We start from the raw sequence: 20,860 nt of genomic DNA on the forward strand, positions 1-20,860 counted from the left end.
GACTTGTCCAATAAAGATGTCAAGTTGACTGTCTGAAATTCCTACCCATGTTTCCCCAAAAATAAGACCATGTTTTATATTTTTTTGAACCCTGAAATAAGCGCATGGCCTTATTGCCATGTGCTCAAAAGCCTGATTGGGCTTATTATCAGTGGATGTCTTATTCTGGGGGAAACGGTAGATTTCACATCACAGAAAGTTTGGCCTACATCTCCATGGAGAACTGCTTCAGCTGAATCCTATTTCAGAGTTTTATAACAAATTGTTCATTCCAGTTCTTGCCACATTTCTGTTGGGTTTAGATCTAAACCTTGATCATTCCAAACATTGAATTTGTTTTTTTCCATCCATTCTCCTATAGACTTGCTTGTATATGGAAGCAAGTATTGGAATTGGAATTACTGTCTTGCTTCAGCTGACAGACAGATGGCCACATACTCTCCAGGTGAAGTCTCTGATACAAAGCAGAATTCATGCCTTGTTAAGCAAGGACAAGTTTTTCAGGTTCACAGTACAGTACAGGTAGTCCTTAACTTAGAATAGTTCATTTAGTGCCTGAAGTTACAACGGCACTGAAAAAAGCGACATGACTACTTTTCACACTTAAGACTGTGGCAGCATTCCCATGGTCACGTGATTTACATTTGTATGCTTGGCAACTGGTTCATATTTATGACAGTTGCAGTATCCTGAGGTCATGTGATCACCTTTTGCAACCTGAGAAGTAAAGACAATGAGGAAGCCAGATTCGCATAACAGCTGTGTTACTAATGTAACAACTTCAGTTGTTCAGGTCACTTAAGAAATGTAGCAAAAGTTGTAAAATGGGATAAAACTCACTTAACAAATCTCTCTCAACATAAATTTTGGGCTCAATTGTGGTTGTAAGTTGACTACCTGCATTATCATTTTCTTGATAGTTGTTAGGAAATTCTTGACTGATGCTTATATATCACCCATTAAGCCTCCAAACTTCCACATGTGACTCATTCTTCCAGAACTGTGGGGAGTTCTGTGGATACCTGGTTTTTGTGAAACCTAAAACAAGCATCAATATTCTTAATAAAGAATTGCTTCCAACTTGCTACTCTCCCATGAATTCTATTTTTACCCATCTTCTCTGGTAAATATTGTCTAGTCAGGATGAAAGGCCTTTAGCAAACACAGATCCTTGGAGGTTATTTTCATCATATGTGTGATTTTAGGAATGATTTTGACAGGCTAGCCACTTTTTATTTCTATTCTCCATTTTAAGACAGTATCACTGATACGTGGATGGGTGGAACCCCTTTTTATAACCTTTTCCAGATCACGATAGGACTGTGTGGTGAGAGCTTTGCTCACACTCCCTTTAGCAAGCCCTACACGAAGTTCTGATAATATTCATTGGTAAAGAAGGACTAGAATCGGAGAATTTCCATCAACTACAGCCCTTGCATTACCTTTCTTTTAGGGAGTTTTGTATTTCAATTTTGGGACCCTAAAAACGGTTCAGCAGAGGAAAGATTTATTTCCTACAACAGGACAGTCTAGATTTTTTTTTCCCCTTAGTTTAGTTTCAGAATCTCACTTGGATTTTCTTTTCTTTTTTTAAGAAAAGAAAAATAGTAAAACACCTCAGATGGACGCGCAATTTCTAAAATTTGTACCGAATGAATAAGGTCTTGTCTACCTTCCCTTCTGGAGCGGACAAGCTCGTAATTGGAGAAAAGCCGCGTCGCCGATTGGAGCAGCCCCGGCAGGGCGGGCAGCAGGCGGGGCGGCACTCGAGCGTCTTCCTGCCGTCCCTTTTCCTTTCTGCTCTGCGCTTCCTGGCCAGACATGGCCTCTCTCTTGGATCTAGAGAGCCTGGACGGTGAAGCTACGTCGCCGATTTGCACGAGTCGTTTCGTTTTCGGTTGGTAAAGATCTGTGGGGATTTCGCAGGCCGGAAATTTTGCCCACCGGTCATATTTGAGAAACGCCGGGGGTCGAATGGGGGGGGGAGGCTGGAAGGCAAAACCAGGCGCTTTGCTCCCGGAGTAGCGATCGTTTGGGAGGATTTGATCGCTCCGAGAACCGCTTGGATAGGGCTTTTAATGATCGTATTAGCACGATACATTGGACTGCATAATTAAGTAGCCTCATTTCGGGTTTTTATTCTGGAAAGCTGAGCACATGGAGGCACCACGTGCTTCCCTGTCCTGATTCAGTTCGTGCTCTCCAGCTCGGCTCTTGCAAGCGCCTTGGCTTGTTTGTTGAAAAAAAAAAGGCTGGGAAGCCACGCAAGCCTTCCTTCGGTTGCAAGGAAGGATTTATCTGCCGAATAAACGTGGCGAAATGTTTCATGAATTTCATGAATCAGGGTGGAACTTAACGCGTGTTGCACAGGGCAGGAGGCAGGTCTCGCTCAATTCCAACTCACGTTGGAGAAATTGCATAGCAAGGCTTTCTAACATTGGTAAACTAAAAATTAAAGTTGTCAAAATTTGTTGCCTGTTGCGTTTTTTTCATGCAGCCTGGAATACTGAAGTGAATGTGCAATGGAGATTGTTCTGCCTATTTTCATTTGTTTCTATAAAGGTTGATGGAGGGGATTTGAAATGCAACATGTCACCGAAAATTATCTCCAAAATTTTTCATAAGAGATACTTTTGTTGGGCAACAGCTTTGAAGTTGCTTTCACAATTAAGAATGTGTTCTTTTATATAACACCAAAACATCATTGGTTGATTTTGCGGATAATTCTGAAAATCAAAAATACTTGTTAATTCCTTTGGCTTTAGAATCAGATATAGTACTCTCATTTTTCAAGTTGGGGAAAACATAGGGGAAATCAATACAAAGCACGTTGAAAAAGCATCACAGAAGAAGACAGTGACAAACTTTTATATTGTTGCCTAAAAAGTGAGATGGGTATTTCCATGAGGTAGCAGAAATCAAGCTCAGCTCAGAGACTAAAAGCTTTTGATCATGCTGGATTTATTTTTGGCTTCTGCAGAGTGAAAGCATATTGAAATGTATAGCATTTCTGCAGTTGGAGAAACTTGCCTCTTCCACTTAAGAAAATCTGTGCTTTTTTTTTTAATGCCTTTTTATAATATTCACTTGGATTTCCCACCCAGGATGTGAGCTGAACAGCAGTGCACGTTCCTATACTTTTAAAGTCTCGGAAGAAGATGATTCAGATCATTTCCTAGCTCTAAATATGGTAAGATATTTCACTTCACTCTGAAATGGGGAGACTAGCTACAGGCTATTTCCTAGCTAGTGTTAGTATTAATAAGGTAGAATTTTGTACAGATTGCCATGAATGAAGCTGCATATCTTTGCTGGCAAAGCTGTTTTAATATCTATCTGCTTGGACAAGATGGCTCTGAGCCTTTGTATTTTTCTGCATTATTATGCCACAGATCACAATGTGTGCATGTGCACCCATGAATACACAAAAATCAAATATTTTGTGCTGAAGGCTACCTTTTTCTGATTGTATCATCCCAAATGTTACTTGCTTAAAATCACAAAGCAAGAATTGTGTTTTTAAAGCAGACTCTCTTAAGTGTATTGTGATTCTGCATACTTCTTTTAATCAGTGTGTGTGTGTGTGTATATCCCATATATACATCCCGTATACATCCCATATATATATGGGATGGATTACATAGCCTGCAAATTGGCTAAATTTACTGTTTTGGGATTTGTTCATGTTTGTTACCAGATGATTTTGTTCTGATCCTGCTTCCAAATGCTTTTTGGAAGAGGTCCATCATTAGAGGTTAAGTTAGCATTTCATTCTTAGCTAAGCATTCCTCAGTATGCCCCTTCAGTTTTGTTTCTCCCCCTCTTTTCAAGGCTTGTCTGTCCGAGGGTGCCAAAGATGAATGCAACATTGTGGAGGTGGTGGGCCGTGACTATCAGAACAAGGAGGTTGCTGTGCCTGTGGCCAATCTGAAGTTGTCATGCCAGCCCTGGGTAAAATGATATTTTGGGAATATGCATGTTTTAGAGAAAATCAGTGTAATGGTTCCAGAATGTTGATTTGAAAGATTTTCAAACATAATTGGTCAGACTTGGGATGGCCCCTCTGATATGCCGTAGTGGTGCAGTGGTTAGAATACAGTACTGCAGGCTACTTCTGCTGACTGCCAGCTGCCAGCAGTTCAATTCCCACCAGTTCAAGGTTGACTCAGCCTTCCATCCTTCTGAGGTTGGTAAAATGAGGACCGAGATTGTTTGGGGCAATATGTTGACTCTGTAAACCGCTTAGAAAGCACTGTGAAGTGGTATATAAGTCTAAGAGCTATTGCTGTTCTCCAAAGATTGAGATTTATCACCAGATTTTCCAGAGCCTGCCTTCTGTGGTTTCTCCAGAATGGGCCAAAGAATGTTTGTCCTGAGTGAAATATTTGATATTTGAAAATTTGGTATCAGAAAATCTTTCTTGACCCATAATTTTCTATATCCTATCTGTTAAATCAGCTTAAATAGGTGGCTTGATATAATAATGAATCATTAGACTAACTGGATATATTGCACTGGTTTAAAAGGTGTTAATGAGAGCTCTGAATCTCCATAGATGTGAGAGTTAAATTTGCAAATTAGGAACACAGTATTTCTCTTTAATTATGTGAAAATGGCTCACATCCTCCCCCCCCCCAAAAAAAACCCCCAATAACCACAGATGCAATAAAGCATCTGAATAAACTTCAAATCCTATTGAACTAAATGAGACTTGGAGATATTCATCTTGTTTCACAATTGCTCTGTCTCCTTATTTTTCCACAGTTGTGTTTAGATAATTTTGAGTTCCAGCCCCCAGTGACTTTCCGTCTGCGCTCAGGATCTGGCCCTGTTCATCTTTCAGGACAACATCAAATATGTAAGAACCTGGGAATGGGATAGAAGAAACCATTGGGTACAATGAGCATGCCATAGTAGTTAAAGGACATAGAAAAGTAGTAGTTCTTTCTGGAGTAGTGACCACAATTCCAGTTTAAGTGTCTTGGCTACCTCAACTAATACAGTCAATATTGTGGATTCTGGAACTTTTCCTGGTATAAGCTGGTTTTTGTCATTTACACGGAAAAGAGATCTGCTATCTAACAGAACTAGCATTTTTGCCCACCTTCTGCTTTGGAGCAATGCAAGCCACTGAGGGTATTGTGTGAACTACTAAATATGGGGTGCTCTACCAATTTAAACTTCATTGTTTTTAGAATGTAAATTAATGGGTAATAGGAAAGATAGAGGTTTGAGGAATTCTCTGGATGGTATAAACAAGACAAATTGTTTCTCAGTTCACAGAAAGGATCTTTCAGATGATGACTTCAGTGATGATGATGAAGAGGATCAGGAGGAAGAGCTTCCACCTATCAAACCAGCCAAGAAGAAACAAAAATCATAGCTGAGCTTCTCTGTAGGTACCTGTTCAGTTACCTGAGAATGCTCATCCTGAGTGGAATATTGTAGAGTTCTTGTTTTCATTAATTAAGCTTGTTATATTATTGTAGGATACCATGGACAGTGCTCCATCACACTATTAGTACTGACCTCCTGAAATTGGCCTTTTCATTTAAAGGCTCTGGACGGGAAATGTTCTACAGCTTTTTGCTCGTTAACCCCATCTCTGATTTTATATTCTAAATAGCATGGTGTAGTGTGGAAAAGAACTTGCTTTTGCAGATGGACAAGGAAAGTAGCTATCTGCAATACTTCAGCAGGGACCCTCCAGTATCCAGCTTTCTTTGTCATGGTATGTTACAGACGTATGTGCTGATCTTGGAAAACTGGCAGTTGTGATAGCAGCTTAATGAAGTTGGTCTGGGATCTCTGCTTCTCCCCAAGGCGTGAAGGGTAATAGAACCATATAGAAATGGTTAGTGGTAGGGCTAAAAAATAGGTGCCCATATCCTGGATGTGATTGCTGCCATGATCGAGACTTTTGTTTGTGACAAGTGCTACTTAATTCAGCTGGAGCTGAATTAAATAGCTCACTGAATCTCGTGGCTGTTAGAAATAACAGATGTTTCTTATTCTGTGGAAAAAAAATCTGTGGAGTTGTTGGAGAATTGCAAGCGTGTAACTTCCACTCCTGGAAAAAAAAATCAATACTGTGATGCTTTCTAATAAGAATTTCTTGATACTAAGAAAACTATCCAATTATAAGCCCTTTGCTCCTGATATTATTTATTTTTTCCAGGTAAAAAGCAAGGTCTGTTGTCCAAATGTTTTATATCTGTTTTTAAGGTTACATTTTTTTAGTAAACATTATCAACTTCTCAGGGAAAATTACTGACTCCATTTTGCTAACATTGGGTGGCTCCTAATTTTGTTTTGATATGAGCCACATTCTCTGCAATAGTTGATATATTCCATAGTTATTGAAGATACTTCCTAGATTCACTTTCTGAGAAAAAAATAAAGGTATATTTTTTATTTAACTTCATAGAGTTTGAAGCATTCTCACTATTGGCCAGATGGAGTTTATTACAATTTATAATTCAGAACAAGCTGGAGAGAGACAAGTTTTTACCCTTGATAGATAGCTGAGAATGCTGCCTGTATGTTTTGTCCTTGTTACTGGTGTCCTTTTTTTAATAAACACATTTGTTATACATGTTCTCTTTTGCTTTGTATTTTCTTGAACGATGTTGAGTGTTGAAAAATACAAAACGAAGTCCTGTTACTTCATTTTTCTATCATTTCTATTCATTCCCTTCCTTAAATATATAACGGGTTTAATGAGAATTTTTAGCATTTTCTAAAAGAGCCTACGGTTATTGTCACTGTCCATTTGGATGGTGCTGACACAAGTAGGATTGTTTCAACCTTGCAAGGATGTATTTGCTGTTCAACAATTACAAAAGTAAAACTTTAGCTTTAATCCGAATTATTTGCTACTCTTATGCTATTTTATCAAGCTTCCTAATCCCAGGCTTATTCCTATTAAACCTGTTAGCTTATTTACATAGTGCTCTAGCACTTTGGCTTTAGCTTTATGTGCTAAGTCTCCTAGGTTGTTTTTCTCTTCCAGCTGTGTCTGAGGAATGCAAACTGTTGTCTGTTGAATCCAGCTCATATGCAGGCTCTGCCATAGAGTGGCTTATTGTTAGATGTTGCTGCATTCACTCCAGCTCCCTTCTTTTCACTTTCAGGCTGTTCTATCCCACAGACTCTTCCCCAACCAGTATTTTTTTTTACCCAACCAGTGTTTTGTCTCCCTACTGCGTGAGTCACTTTAGTAGCATCCTTCAACCTTCTGTTTCCCCATTGCTTTCTTGGTTACAATTTAGCTTTTTCTTTTCTCCAGGCCCCTTCAAGCTTGCCTGTCCTTTGGTTTCCTGAAGGTCCAGCAACTCCTTCGCTATCCTGTATCATGTTTCTGGGTTTTGTGTTTTCTTTCTGTTGAAAGTAGTCTCCACGTATAGACTCTCATACCCACTACAGCAGAAGCGTCTGTCAGAGACTTTCTGTTAGCTGGCTGGCAGGGACAGAAGCAGAGACACTACAGAGAGTACAGTCTAGAACTGTGATGGCGAACCTATGTCACGGGTGGCACACAGAGCCATATCAGTGAGCACGCAAGCATTGCTGTAGCTCAGCTCCAGCATGCATGTGTGCGCTGGCCAGCTGATTTTTGGCCTTTCGGTCTCACCGAAAATGGGAAATGGGCTGTTTCCAGCCACCGGAGGGCATCCGCAGGGGTGGGGAAGGCTGTTTTTGCCTTCCCCAGGCTCCTAGAAAGCCTCTGGAGCCTGGGGAGGGTGAAAAACAGGCCTACCAGGCCCACCGTGCCATCACGTGCTAAAAGCACATGCACAGGGGCGGGGCGCATTGAATTATGGGTGTGGGCACATACATGGGCGACCTCGCACTCCCCTGCTTTTGGCACGCGACAGCAAAAAGGTTAGCCATCACTGGTCTAGAATGACAGAGCAGAGATTGCAGAGCTCTACCTAACAGAGTAGGGATTGCGGCTTCCAGAAGGTCTAGATCTACTTCTGGTAGAGAAAAGTGGAGCAATCATTGTCAGGTGGCTGTAAGGGTTGGACCAGCATGGCTGGTTTTGCACTATTCAAAGGGCGTTTGGGAGGGTTTTTCTTTATTAAAGCAATCAAGGAAGAAAAATATAAATTCTTAGCAAGGTCCCTAAAATTAAATTATACCCTATTACTGAAATTTGCTGCTTCTCCTGGTTTTGGTGAAGATAACAAATTGCTTCAGTCCTATCTCCTTTTGGGTATGTATATGGATGGGGCATTTAGGTACAAATATATACATAAGCACACATCAGCAAAATAAGTATATTTTGAGCAACAAATCCATTTAATTCCTGTCCAATGATTAAATCGGATTCCAGATCTGAGAAAACACATTTTGTTGGTTCTTGGCTGGAGTTCTTTTACTTTGGCTGTCCCCGGCTTGGGACTTTTGTTGGAACTATCAGTTTGCATCATCTCCAGCCAGCACAGGTGATGTTGGTTGAGGGAAAATGAGAGCTAGTAATCAAGTGCATCTAAATAGTGTGAGACTGAACCCAATATTCAAGGGTTTATTGAATATTTGCCCAAGAAAGAGATTGCAAAAGAAGCATAAACTTGGGAAATAATCCACTTTTAACTCCATTAACTAGAGACTTGGGTTGGATCCTTAAGGACAATAGTGCACAGACATGAACAGTTTCTTTGGTCATCTAGGTGATCAGGCGTGTTCTGTGGTTGGTTCTATTTGTAGAAATCCTTGAATGCCCAACAAATCTTTTTATCAGACAAAAGGAGACAAATTCTTTGTGTGTCTAATCACACTTGGCCAAATAAAGTATTCAATTAAATTCAAATTAATAAAATAAATTATAAATTATAAAGTATTCAATTAAATTCAAATTAATAAAATAAAATTCAAATTAACATTTCTGGGACAAAAAGCTTTGGGGAAAGATGAAGTCAGAAAGATTCATAGATGGGTGAGGCTGATAACCTGATGTTGAAAGCCTTTCCAAGAAAGCTAGACACATGGGAGTTTGTGAACACCAGTTTTCACGACAATCTCCAAATCAACTTCCCCAGGCTGTTTTTTTCTAGATAAGCAGACCAACTACTTAGAATTCCTCATACCAGGCTGGGAATATGGCAACAATAGGACAAGAAGGTCTCCAAGTCATTTACGATTCAAATGATTTGTGGAATGGGGTGACATAACTCAACAAATTTCCTGAAAGTATGGGATTTTTTTCTGCAAGCAAAAAAAGTTTTAAACAGCTCTTTATGAAAGAGCAGATTCTTCCTACAGCCACAGGATGGCAGCCTTATCAGCAAAAACATCTTTAAAATTTGTTTCTAGGGACTTTGAAGGATTTAGCGTTACCCGTTCTTCAGAGGTTTCAGATGGAGCTCAGGATGTGTTAGAAAAATGGTTTATGATGCAATAAAATTACCTGCACTTCATTTTAAGAGGCTGAAAAATCTGTATTGGTTATTTCAGCCAAAATGTATAAGCAATGTGTAAGCATTGCTTTGAACATCCATCATATTTGCTATTGCCTATTTGCCAGTACATTTGAAACTGTTTAAAAGCTGCTTTTCACTGCTTCAATTCCAAAGCACCGTGTGATGACCTGTCAGTCTGTCAGAGCGTTTGCAGCATGATTACTATTAAGAGACAACCCAGGAGCAAAACACAGCACACAGAGATTTAGACATTTAACAGTGGTTTATATACAACACCTATACAGAAATATACGTGGTTAGCAAATACCTTACAAGCAATCAAACTTCTTAACTCTACACGGAGAACTCAGCAATGAATACTGGAGACAAGGAGAGAGAGAGAGTATGCCCTCTCCTGGCTGAAATTTATAAACAAGTCTTAAAGGGGTAAAAGACTTGTGTGGACCCTTTCTGAGTCTTAAACTGGCTATACCAATGCTGATTCATTCTCATTGCATCAGCCTTATATTTCATCAGCTTTACAATTGCATCAGCCTTACATCGGCTGGTCAGCTTTAAATCATCATTACTCTTGACAGTCAGAATATATGGGTCTGCCAATGTATCTTCTGTCAACAGATTCCCTTATAAAACTAGACAAAAGCCTTAAAAAAAACCAGTGATACCATTTTGTATAAACGGTTTTGAACAATACTGAGATCCTTTAAAGACGGTTAATAAAGTTACAGTCTCTTACACTGTTTTCTTGATACAAGTGTATAAGAAAACAGTTTATCAAGTGTATCAAGAAAACGGAGCTTGGGAGGGCACATGCGGCCCTCCCAAGCTCCATTTTCGCTGGCAGAGGGTTGAAGGAGGCCGTCGCAGCCTCCCGAGCTCTGTTTTCACTGGCAGAGCGCTCAGGCTACCACAGCTCCCCCCTCAACACAAGTGACATTGAGCTGGCCATGCCCACCCGGCCCCCAAGGTCAAACACAGCCCTGATGCGGCCTCAATGAAATCGAGTTTGACACCCCTGATCTATGTGATTCCTAAAGATTGGTGCTGGCATGATGGTGCAGAATTAGTGGTCAAGGGAAGATTATAACTGCGTTAGAAGAAGAGTAATAGGAACTTGAATAGTCAGAGATTTTTTTTTAGAGATTTTACCAAACTACCCTACTGTATTTCCTTCCTTTTTTTTTTCTTTTATGTTATGAATCCATTGCATGACATCTTGAGTAGTTTTTAAACAGGTGAAATTATAAATTGACCAAATTGTTATTACAATACTGAGGTTATGTATTTACAGGCAGGAGGAATTCATTGAATCACGTCTCCTTGCAGAACCAGCTGCTTCTACCTTCTCACATAAATTTATCCTGTTTAAGTTGTTCTTCCTCCAATTCCATCCTGTCCAAGCTTTACCTCATTCTCTTTCCTGGGAATACTATACGTAAAGCCAGGTAAATATGTATAGGTCTTCCTGTCATTTTTCTGTCCATCCTCCCAGAATATGTATGTATGTATGTATGTATGTATGTATGTATGTATGTATTTATTTATTTATTTATTTATTTATTTATTTATTTATTTATTTATTTATTTATTTATTTATTTATTTATTTATTTATTAAATTTATATCCCACCCTTCTCCCCGAAGGGACACAGGGCGGTGAACAGCCGAGAATTAAAATAACATGCAATATAAAAGCTAAAATAATTAAAAATAAATTAAATTAAATGGCCGCCCCAATTTAAAACCCCTAGCAATACAATTAAAAACCCCTAAAATCTATTCAGGCCAGGAAAGCTTCTGTGGTGGATTTTTTCCTCTAAAAACCTTCATTCGTATCAATATTTTATTACAGATACAACCATAAGGTAAACCCCTGAGGCCCCCAGGATCATAATATGGTTCTTGAATATCTTAATGAGACCCCCAGTTGAGATTTTTCCCTATTATGTTTTTATATGACAAAATGGGAATTATTATATTAGATTTATATCCCACTTTATAAGTAATCCAAAATGGAGAATATACTCCATATATACTCTAATTCTATATACTCTAATTCTCCTATTTTCCCCAGAAAAACAATGCTCTGAGGTGGGTTGGGCTGAGAGAGAGTGACTGGCCCAAAATCATCCAGCTGGCTTTCATGGCTAACACAGAACTAGAACTGTCATTTCTAGGCCAGCGTCTTAACCACGACACCAAACGGGCTCTCATTATTATTAAGTAAGGTAAAGTTGATACATGAATGTTACACATATTTTTTGTAAATTTACTTCAACTTTTAAGTGTATATCAATCTTCATTTCTCATCTTCCCATTACTTTTTGGAAGGAAGCTCTCTCATCCCCACCAAACTTAGACAATGATTATTGTGGGTTCGTTGTCAGTTTCCAAGGGGCTAAAATTTTACTGTGGTGACAAAAAGCTGTTCAGGTGATAGAGAAGGAAGGGAATGTAGAATGGAAATTGGTGAATTGTACTATGCAAGATCACACCTGTTTTCAAATGCTACTCAGGGCTTTGATCAGTTTAACCACGTTCTTGTGTTTGATGAATCTTTGGAGCAGAGAATTAACGTATCAAAGCAAAGCTTTTCATGTATAAATGACTGAAGCTGGATCCTAATGTGGCAAATTTCCTGGTGTATCAACTGTGATGTTTATATGAACACTTTTATCAGCAACCAACTCTTATGTACTAAGTGCCTAAAGTTAATATTTAACCTTTGCAGATTCAAACATCCATACTGAGATTGTCATCAAGAGAGGGAGGGAGGGAGAGAGAGACAGAGAGAGAGAGAGTGCGTATAAGAGAAAGAGAGAAAGATTAGTTATACAGACCGTGTTTAAGAGGAAGAATAGGATTAGCGGGTCAGGCAGGGGCAATGAGTTCTTCTTTAGAGATGATGCTATCAGGATAGACTTAAATACCTTGTGCAAACAAAGAGGATTGTCTAGGAAAAGGAGATCTTAATGTCACAGATTTCTTGTTGCAAACCTTTCCAAGAAAAGGAGCTGTTGGTTTATTTTTCCCAAAGAAGGACAGATATACATGTGGGTATATTTGTTTCTGTTCCATTTACTAGGACTAAGAAAACAAATAGAAAGCCTATTTTTCTCCAAATAAATATGCAGCTCTATAAGTGCTCCTATCATAAATATCACAGCACAAAAAGATAATGTAATCCCAGGATTTAAACAGTCTTGTGAAATAAATTTTTACTTCCTGATTTATAAAGAAATATTGCTGAGATTGCAACTCCATTTGTTAAAAAAAAGTATATGGATATATCACAGAGAATGAACAAATGTTTAAAAGAAACTGAAACTACTATCTTGAAAAAGAGATATGAATTCTATGAAGATTTTAAAACAAAATTTTATAAGAGAAGATCCTAACTTTTCAGGGATCGGTAGAATATTAACAAATTATAAATATTTAAATTGGAAATAAGAATTTTTTTCCATTCAGCAAAATGTATAACCAATGGCCTCAGATGAGATGGGGTGAATTTTTCAATACAGCTGACTTATTTATTTTTTTATTTTTTTATTTATTTATTTATTTATTTATTTATTTATTTATTTATTTATTTATTTGTTTATTTGTTTATTTGTTTGTTTGTTTGTTTGTCATATTTCTATGCTGCCCACTCTCTGAGGACTCTGGGCTGCTTACACCAAAGACAGTATACTAAATAGCATATTGCCCCCAATCTGGGTCCTTATTTTACCCACCTCGGAAGGATGGAAAGCTGAATTAACCTTGAGCTGGTGAGATTTGATCCGCTGATCTGCTGAACTAGCAGTCAGCTGAAGTAGCTGCAGTACTGCACTCTAACCACTGCACCACCTCGGCTCATAACTTCCAGAGCAAAAGTGGGATCCTACACCATCCTTATAGAGATTAATCATAAATGAGTACTCATTAGCTAAGGAAATTCAAAATTATTTCATCAGCGTAAATGAAATTAATATGTAATTTCTCCCTAATTATTACTGGACCATAGTTTGTTAGGAAGTGTGTAAGAATTTTCAGGGTGCTGGCTTTCACTATCATTCACAACCGCCGCTGTTCAGGCTATTTCTGAATACAGATACCCTTCGGGAATAACATTAAATCCACATCCAAAAGGAGCCCAATAATTAGCTCTGGTGTGGCACAAATGTTTTGCATGGGTGGGTTAAAAGGGAACCTAACTATAAGATGATCTTTGTATTTCTTTTGGACATAGGTTCAGCTGCTAATTTCTTAAACCTCTATCCAGAAGGGTGCAGGAAGCATGCTGTTGTGTTGTGTTGCCTGTCCTTTGGAACAGTTTATCTCCAAAATTCAGATGGCTCCAACCTATTGGTGTTTCATAAAGCTCTGAAGAACTTGCTTCCCCTTGGGCACTGGACCACAATACGGAATGAATCTCTAGCAGGCACAGTGGCATATTGATTAAGCATCCTTTTAATCTGCTTTGTTTGTTCTGGTATATATTGCTTTTATAACGTAAGGTGCACACCACAGTTATTATGAAATGGGCAGCTATTTCAAAATGACGGAGTAAATAAATACGTTTATATATAAAGCAGTCCTCTTTGAATGCAATGTGCACAGTATTTGTGCTGGGCAAGAATTGATCATTCATCTCCAATTGAATTCAACTGTCCAAAATACTTTCACCCAATTAGAGGGAGTTTTGACAGAGGCCAAACCCAATAACCTAGCCATCTGTGAAAACGTGTCTCCAACCCCATCTCATCCCACATTAAGGAGAGTTATGATTCTCCCCTCAGCAGGTGGTGACATTTGGTTTAAGAGAGAAACAAAGTCATGGAATCCATTACTGTCTTTAATACAGCAGGTCCTATACATTGTCATGATTAGCCGTTTGTATGATCAGACTCCAGTAAAAAAAATACTACATTTGAGATTACCCCAATTTAAGAAGAAATTCTGTGTCGTATCTATAATATTTTATTCATATATGCATTTCACTACTTGAAGAAATGAATATACACATGTGAACTAGCCTTGGGATCGGCAATAACAAAGGGAGATTATTTGTGATATATGTGACTTGTTAGTATGTAAAAACATCATTAAATGTATTTATATCATATTATCTAGAGCAGGGGTCTCCAACCTTGGCAACTTTAAGCCTGGCGGACTTCAACTTCCAGAATTCCCCAGCCAGCTTTGCTTTGCTGGATGGGGAATTCTGGGAGTTGAAGTCCACCAGGCTTAAAGTTGCCAAAGTTGGAGATCCCTGATCTAGAGCATAAGACATCACATTTTTAAGGTCAAGGTCACATGCAGATTTGAAGGAGAGAATTTAAAGGAGTAAGGAGGAAACTAGGTATGGTCAAACCTCGTAGTGTGTGTATATCCAGAATAAAATCACATTTATCCATCTTCTCCAGCATATCAAAAAATCATCAGCAGGAGGAGATTCCAACATTGTACTTCTTTGTATAGAATAGAGGTTTCCAAATTTGGCAACTTTAAGACTTGTGGACTTCATCTCCCAGAATTCCTCAGCCAGCCATGCTTCTATTTTTGCTATTGTGCAAGAGTGAAACTGAATACAATTCTAGATGGCTTTTACAAATGAATGGTCTCCAGTAAATATAATGACTCTAACACTGAGCATTGAACTAGTATGTCCCGTTTTGGTTCTCAATTTGTGAACTAAGCAAAACTCTAAAGATTGGTGGATCCCTTATGTATCTATAAGCAGGAAATGTCTTTTTGGAGTACCACAAGAGCCTCTCTGTTAAATGTTGATTGAGCTTAACATGCTTCCCATGTGTGATGAAGTGGAAAGTATGGTACTGCAGTGAGGAGAGAAGGGGATGGAGAATTAAACAATAATGAGGAGAATTATTCAGGGAAACCAATATCCTGCTGGGAAAAAAGTGCACAATTAAGGCACTAAAGGAGAAAAGTGAATTTAAAAAGAAATTCCAGGTAATAGGTTATTATTTTTCACAATTAATATTTATCAAACATTTTGAAAACAATTCAGCTGAACTACCAGTATATACTACCACCTAACTTTTGCATAGGTTTTTAGTTTCCCAAGTGTCTTTAAGAGTCAATTTGATATAGTGGTTAAGTCATCAGGCTGGGTGACTTTGGGCTAATCATTCTCTCTCAGCCCTAGAGAAAAAGCAATGGCAAACCAGATCTGGAAAACCCTTGCCAAGAAAACTGCAGAGATTAGTCCAGGTATTCACCAGGAATCAAGAATGACTCAAAAGTGTGTATGCACACACAGACATACACACACCATGGATCTTTGCTTTATTTCGGTCTTAGATGCTTAAAAGGTATTTTGTTTGGCATAATTCTACCCAGAATGCCCAACTTAATGATTATTTGAACTGTGTAAAGTCCTAAAAAGCACCTTTCAGGTCTCCTTGTAGAATTTCTGCTTGTATAGAAGATATGGGGCCAAATTATAACATGAAACTAAAGGTGCTTTCTCACCTCTGGTGAAGATTGAGATTTTCTTAGTCTTAATCAAGAGAGATGGACCACCGGACCAAGAGCAAAAACAAGCTTCTCATAAGAAAAATGGCATGGATGTACATTTCATTTTCCTCTCAGTTAAAAACTGAGAAAACAGGATTAACCAGTCAGCCTTAGCTAAAATGGACTTACACTTCCAATAGAAATGGTTGTATTTTCTCTCACATTTTCACTTTTCTTTTAAATCTCTCTCTCCTTCCCTCCCTCCCTCCCTCCCTCCCTCCCTCCCTCCCTCCCTCTCTCTCTCTCTCTTGCATCTTATTTATTTTTGCCACTTTTCTCAATTTGGAGATGTTGATATATTCTTGCTTATTCTCCCATTCCAGCAATTTCCAGGCTTTAACATAAGGAAACACCTCAGTGATTTGAAATAGACAATGAGAAGCAGCATCGCCTGCAGGCTAGAATGTCTAGATTGAAGCCCCAGAGTTTTGCTAATTCATGTGCTCAGTAAATCACCCACAACTCTGGCAGGAGCCCTAAAGGTTCTTTGATAAAGTTTGTTTAGGCTTCTTTTTAAAATACACACACAGATCTCAAGTTACAGTTTTCCTCATAGTGACATTTGTCTGAACCTTTCTGTCCTGCCCGTTTCTACTTTTGATGACTTGAACATACCAAACATAGTCACTCTGAAGGTGACTGTTTCTCTAAGCAACAGCCTCAATTCCTATACATGTGGCTAATTCTGTGAAATAGGAATTAGACTGACTTAAAATAATTATAATTCAAAGTGCTTCCTAAACAGTTTCAGACTGGTTTTCTTTTTGCTGAACTGTCTTCATTTGTGCTTTTTAAAAACTTACTATTTTATTTGCTGCAAGTTAAAGGTGGAAGGGATGGTAGAGGTATGAATGGAATCTAAAAATGTCATTAATTTCTCCTGCCTGAATAACTGACTTATATAATAATGTAATAACCTGATCCCTGGGCAGTCTTGGAGATCCTTGGCTATTTAGCAATTGTTTCTGTCCATAGTTTTATGAACATAGCAACAAACTCATTTTCCTGTCTGTTTTTTAATGCTTATATGATGGTATGCTTATGCCTTATGGCTCAGAGAGAATATGCATAGATGCAGACTTCATCTACATGAACAAGAATAACTTCTATATATGCAGAGATAGCTAAATACTTTATCCCCAAAAGAAACATAATATTTAATAGTATCGAAAACTGGGAAAAGGTCCTTTAGATCAGTGGTCTCCAACCTTTCTGGCTTTGTGGACCAGTGGGGGTGGGGAAGAGAAGGAGGAGAGGGGATGGTTCCGCATGAGTGGCAAGTGTTTGCCCACCCACTGTGTGCACAAGTGGAGCTGCGCATACGTTCACACTTGCCCACTGCTTCTGCAGCCCAGTTCTGAATGGGCCACGGCCCAGAAGTGGGCTGTGGCCAGGGATTGGGGACTCCTGCTATAGATCATCCATTTCAACCTCTAGTCAATGGAAAGGCTCCTTGAACAGATGGCAGTACATCTTCAGTTTCAACATATCCAGTGAAAGGATCCCACCACCTCTAAAGTAATTAGTTACACTGTTAAACCAGTCTTATCTAAACCATTAAACCAGTCTTAATCTTAGGAAGTATTTTTAAAAATTGTGTCTGTAAACATACAGTAGGTTCCCTTCCACATGTAAGCCGAGTACTGATGAAATCACTTATTGGAAACTGCCTTCTTGTGGAACTACATTGCTGTAGACTGCATGCAAAAGTCAGCCCTGCGACAAATGAAACAAGGGATGGGACATTGCACCTCTATGCACCCCCTGCATGGTTCATTCCAGATAAATGTGCAGGAAGCAATCGTTACTTGCATTATTTTGGGATATGAGATATTAGGAAATGGTCTTGTGTTCCTCTATCCTGACCCTGGAAAGTTATTGGCTCACTTTGGAGTTAATGCTTTGTTCTGGAATCCAACATACAAGCAGAATGAAGAAAGCCAGTACAGGAGTACTGACATTTTCACGGGTGATCCCCTGCTCTGAAAATGCCGGCTATTGTGTGTTTTCCTTCTAATAATCAAAGCAGGTAAATGAAGACTTGCTCCCATGAATGGCTGTTGCTGCCCTGGGGCCATGTTTGTGCTGTGGGTACAAACAACAAAGTCATTCCCATGGAGCATGCCCTAGAAGGCTGGGGAGGGAACACTCTGAGCCTGGGAGAGGCAATGTTAATTGGTCTTACAGCCTTGCCTGCGGCAACTGGGAGCCACCCAGCCATAGCAAAGTTGTGCTGTTGTCACTAAAGTGTTCCATTAATTTGGGTCTCCTTTTGTAGAGGTGGTGGGAGAGATCATTGCCTGTGCTGTGAACTCTGAGATTGTTTTTGTTGACCCAATCCCATCAGTTGTCCAGGTACTTCCTTGCCTAAGGTATATATCTACCTTGATTTCCATGTGTCCCACATTTTGGCTTATTAAGGAAGAGGCAGGCAGAGGGGGGGAAGTGGGGAAAGCATAGCAGTGGCCAAGATGACCAACAGTTATTTGAGATGCTTAGTCGTTGGTTGAACTGGATGTCTGTTCTCAGATTGCCCTTGGGAACAAGGTGGGCCAAGGCCAGCCCAAGGTTTCTTGCTGCCCAAATGATGCTTCCCAGTCACCCAAATGTAAATTAGCAAAGCAAGCCAAGGTTTTACACAAGGTAGCAAATCCTGTTTCTTACACACACACACACACACACACACACATCTCATGCTACTTCCTTTGAGGGTTATGTAACAGGAAAAGGGTAAGAAATGTGAAGCAAAAGAAAAGAATTATATTTATATATCTTATCCTATCCCCCAATTAAAATTGACCTGATCATGTGCTAACTCAAGACCTGGAGGAAAAACCAAGTTTTTAAGGCTTGATTAAAGGTAGATAGGGTAGGGATAATAAAAAACTCTAGGGCAAGAGTGTCAAACTGGCGGCCTGCAGACGGGATGCATCATGGACAGGCCACGCCCACCCCAGCTCCGTGAAGGGGGAAAATGTCACAAAATGTCACGTGATGGCAAAGTGACACCACGAGTTTTGACACCCGTGTTTCAGAGGGAAACAATAGAGAAGACCTATTTCCCAGGTCCTGCTTCATGTTAGTGCTTAATTGAAAAGATCTGAAGTAAACCAATTCTGTTGCATCATAGAGGACAGACAGAAGCTGTGGATGGTAGATGGTCCCTAAGGTAACTAGGCCTATGCAATATAAGGCTTTAAAGGTAATAACCAGCACTTTGAATCACAACCAGAATCTTACTAGTAACCCGACCTTTTGGCTAAGATCAATTGTAGTAACCCATGTAGCTCACCAACAGGAAAAAAAGGCATCTGAAGGTAAAGCCATCAGAAAAAGATCATACAAGCTCAATTACCTCCAACCCCCATGCCTGGGAAAACATCCAGATCTTAAGGGATTTATGGAAGGCCAGCAAGGTCAAGGCCAATCAATCTTGGGTGGAATGGTTTTCCAAAAAGCAGGAGCAGCAAGAGAAAAGGCTGATTTCCTGGCTCCCATCAGAGGACACTCCTTAAGTGTCACTCTTTAAGTGTCAGGACCTGGAACATGCTCCTCCTGTCAGATCTAACGAAATGGGTGGAAACAATTGGAGATAAGTGCTCCCTTAAATATCCTGGTCCCATGTAATAAAGGGCTTTATAGGTGACAACCAACACCTAGAATTACATTTAGAAACACTGGGGATTCGATGCAATTAATGAACCAAAGGTGTCACACAAATGTTTTAAGGCACACCAATTGCTTTCACGGTATTCGCTATCAATTGCATATGTTCTGCATGGGTTGCCCCATTGCATTAAGCTAGGAGGTAACCAAAGCACAAGTGACTGCGTGCAATACTTCCTGATCCAGGAAGAGGCACAATTGACCCACAGCGCAAAAATTGTGCAAAAGCCCTCCTGTCCATTGCTTCCTCCTGTTCTTTGAATAGACACTGCAAGTCCAGTAGCTGCCACCCCAAACTGCACACTGGTTCTGTCTGGAGTGATGTAAGCCCGTCCAGAAATAAAGATGAAAATCACTAGATTCAGGAGGCCCTAAAACTGAAAGCCACTCAGTCTTCTTGTGTTTGAGTTGGTTGGTTGTCCCCACAATTGTTTACTTTTACGTTTTAGAAGTGAATAACTCTATCTCTTCCATTTTAGCAAAAAACTGATACTCCTTCCCATTTCCATGGAATTTGTAACAAATACTTTATAACAGTGTGATGAAACAGTTCTACAGCTGATTCAGAACTATTAAGCAGTGGAACAGCTTGTCTTCCAGAATTGTGGCTGCTCCATCACTGGAGATTTTCAAGAAAAGATTGGACAACTTCTTTCTGGGGTGACATGAGGACTCTGCTTTGGGCAGGGGATTGATCTAGAAGTAATCCAACTCTATGATTCAATTATTTTATGGAAATTTTTTTGATAGGTTTTCTTTTTAATCTATTAAAATTAGCTTGATGTATTGTTGCTGTTGTTAGTTGTGAAGTCATGTCCAACCCATCGCGACCTCATGGACAACTTTCCTCCAGGTCTTCCTATCCTCTACCATTCCCTAGAAACTATTTAAGCTCACGCCAACTGCTTCAGTGACTCCATCCAGCCACCTCATTTTCTGCTGTCCCCTTCTTCTTTTGCCCTCAATCGTTAGCTTGATGTATCTATCACATAATTGTAAATTTTCTGTTGCAGAGAACTTGAATGTTCATTTCCCACTTTTTCCTTCATACTATGAATGTCCAGGATTTTTTAGAATGGGAAAAGGATACTATTTAAGAACAAAATATTTATGTTGTGGAATAAATATACAATATAAGAGAAACAATATCCATAAAAAGTGGGTATGCGAAGAAAACAATCAGGAAAAGGTTTATGCATGTTAGTGCTTCCAGAGAAGCATATCCAACATATCATTCATGCTGAT

The 20,860-nt window shown here is 39.3% G+C and overlaps 1 protein-coding gene across 6 annotated transcripts; it reads left to right on the plus strand.

Annotated features, from left to right (window-relative positions):
* The first annotated feature begins 1,816 nt into the window (after nt 1-1,816).
* On the plus strand, nt 1,817-13,952 carry NPM3 (nucleophosmin/nucleoplasmin 3). 6 transcript variants are annotated; one of them, XR_011600491.1, is made up of 7 exons: nt 1,817-1,897; nt 3,105-3,190; nt 3,832-3,951; nt 4,765-4,858; nt 5,277-5,731; nt 10,717-10,870; nt 13,659-13,952. XR_011600491.1 is itself a non-coding variant. In XM_070945358.1 (6 exons), exons 1-5 carry the CDS (start codon nt 1,822-1,824, stop codon nt 5,381-5,383), a joined length of 483 nt encoding a protein of 160 aa, XP_070801459.1. In that variant the 5' UTR covers nt 1,817-1,821; the 3' UTR covers nt 5,384-5,395; nt 13,659-13,952. The 6 variants fall into 6 exon arrangements, 2 of the variants coding, with proteins under 2 accessions (XP_070801459.1, XP_070801457.1); XR_011600492.1 differs by having other exon boundaries at nt 13,692-13,952; XR_011600494.1 differs by having other exon boundaries at nt 5,277-5,395.
* Nucleotides 13,953-20,860: the final 6,908 nt, after the last annotated feature.

Source organism: Pituophis catenifer, unplaced genomic scaffold (assembly GCF_029215685.1).
Source record: "Pituophis catenifer annectens isolate HBS135680 unplaced genomic scaffold, rPitCat1.0.hap2 SCAF_6, whole genome shotgun sequence".
Lineage (NCBI taxonomy): Eukaryota > Metazoa > Chordata > Lepidosauria > Squamata > Colubridae > Pituophis > Pituophis catenifer.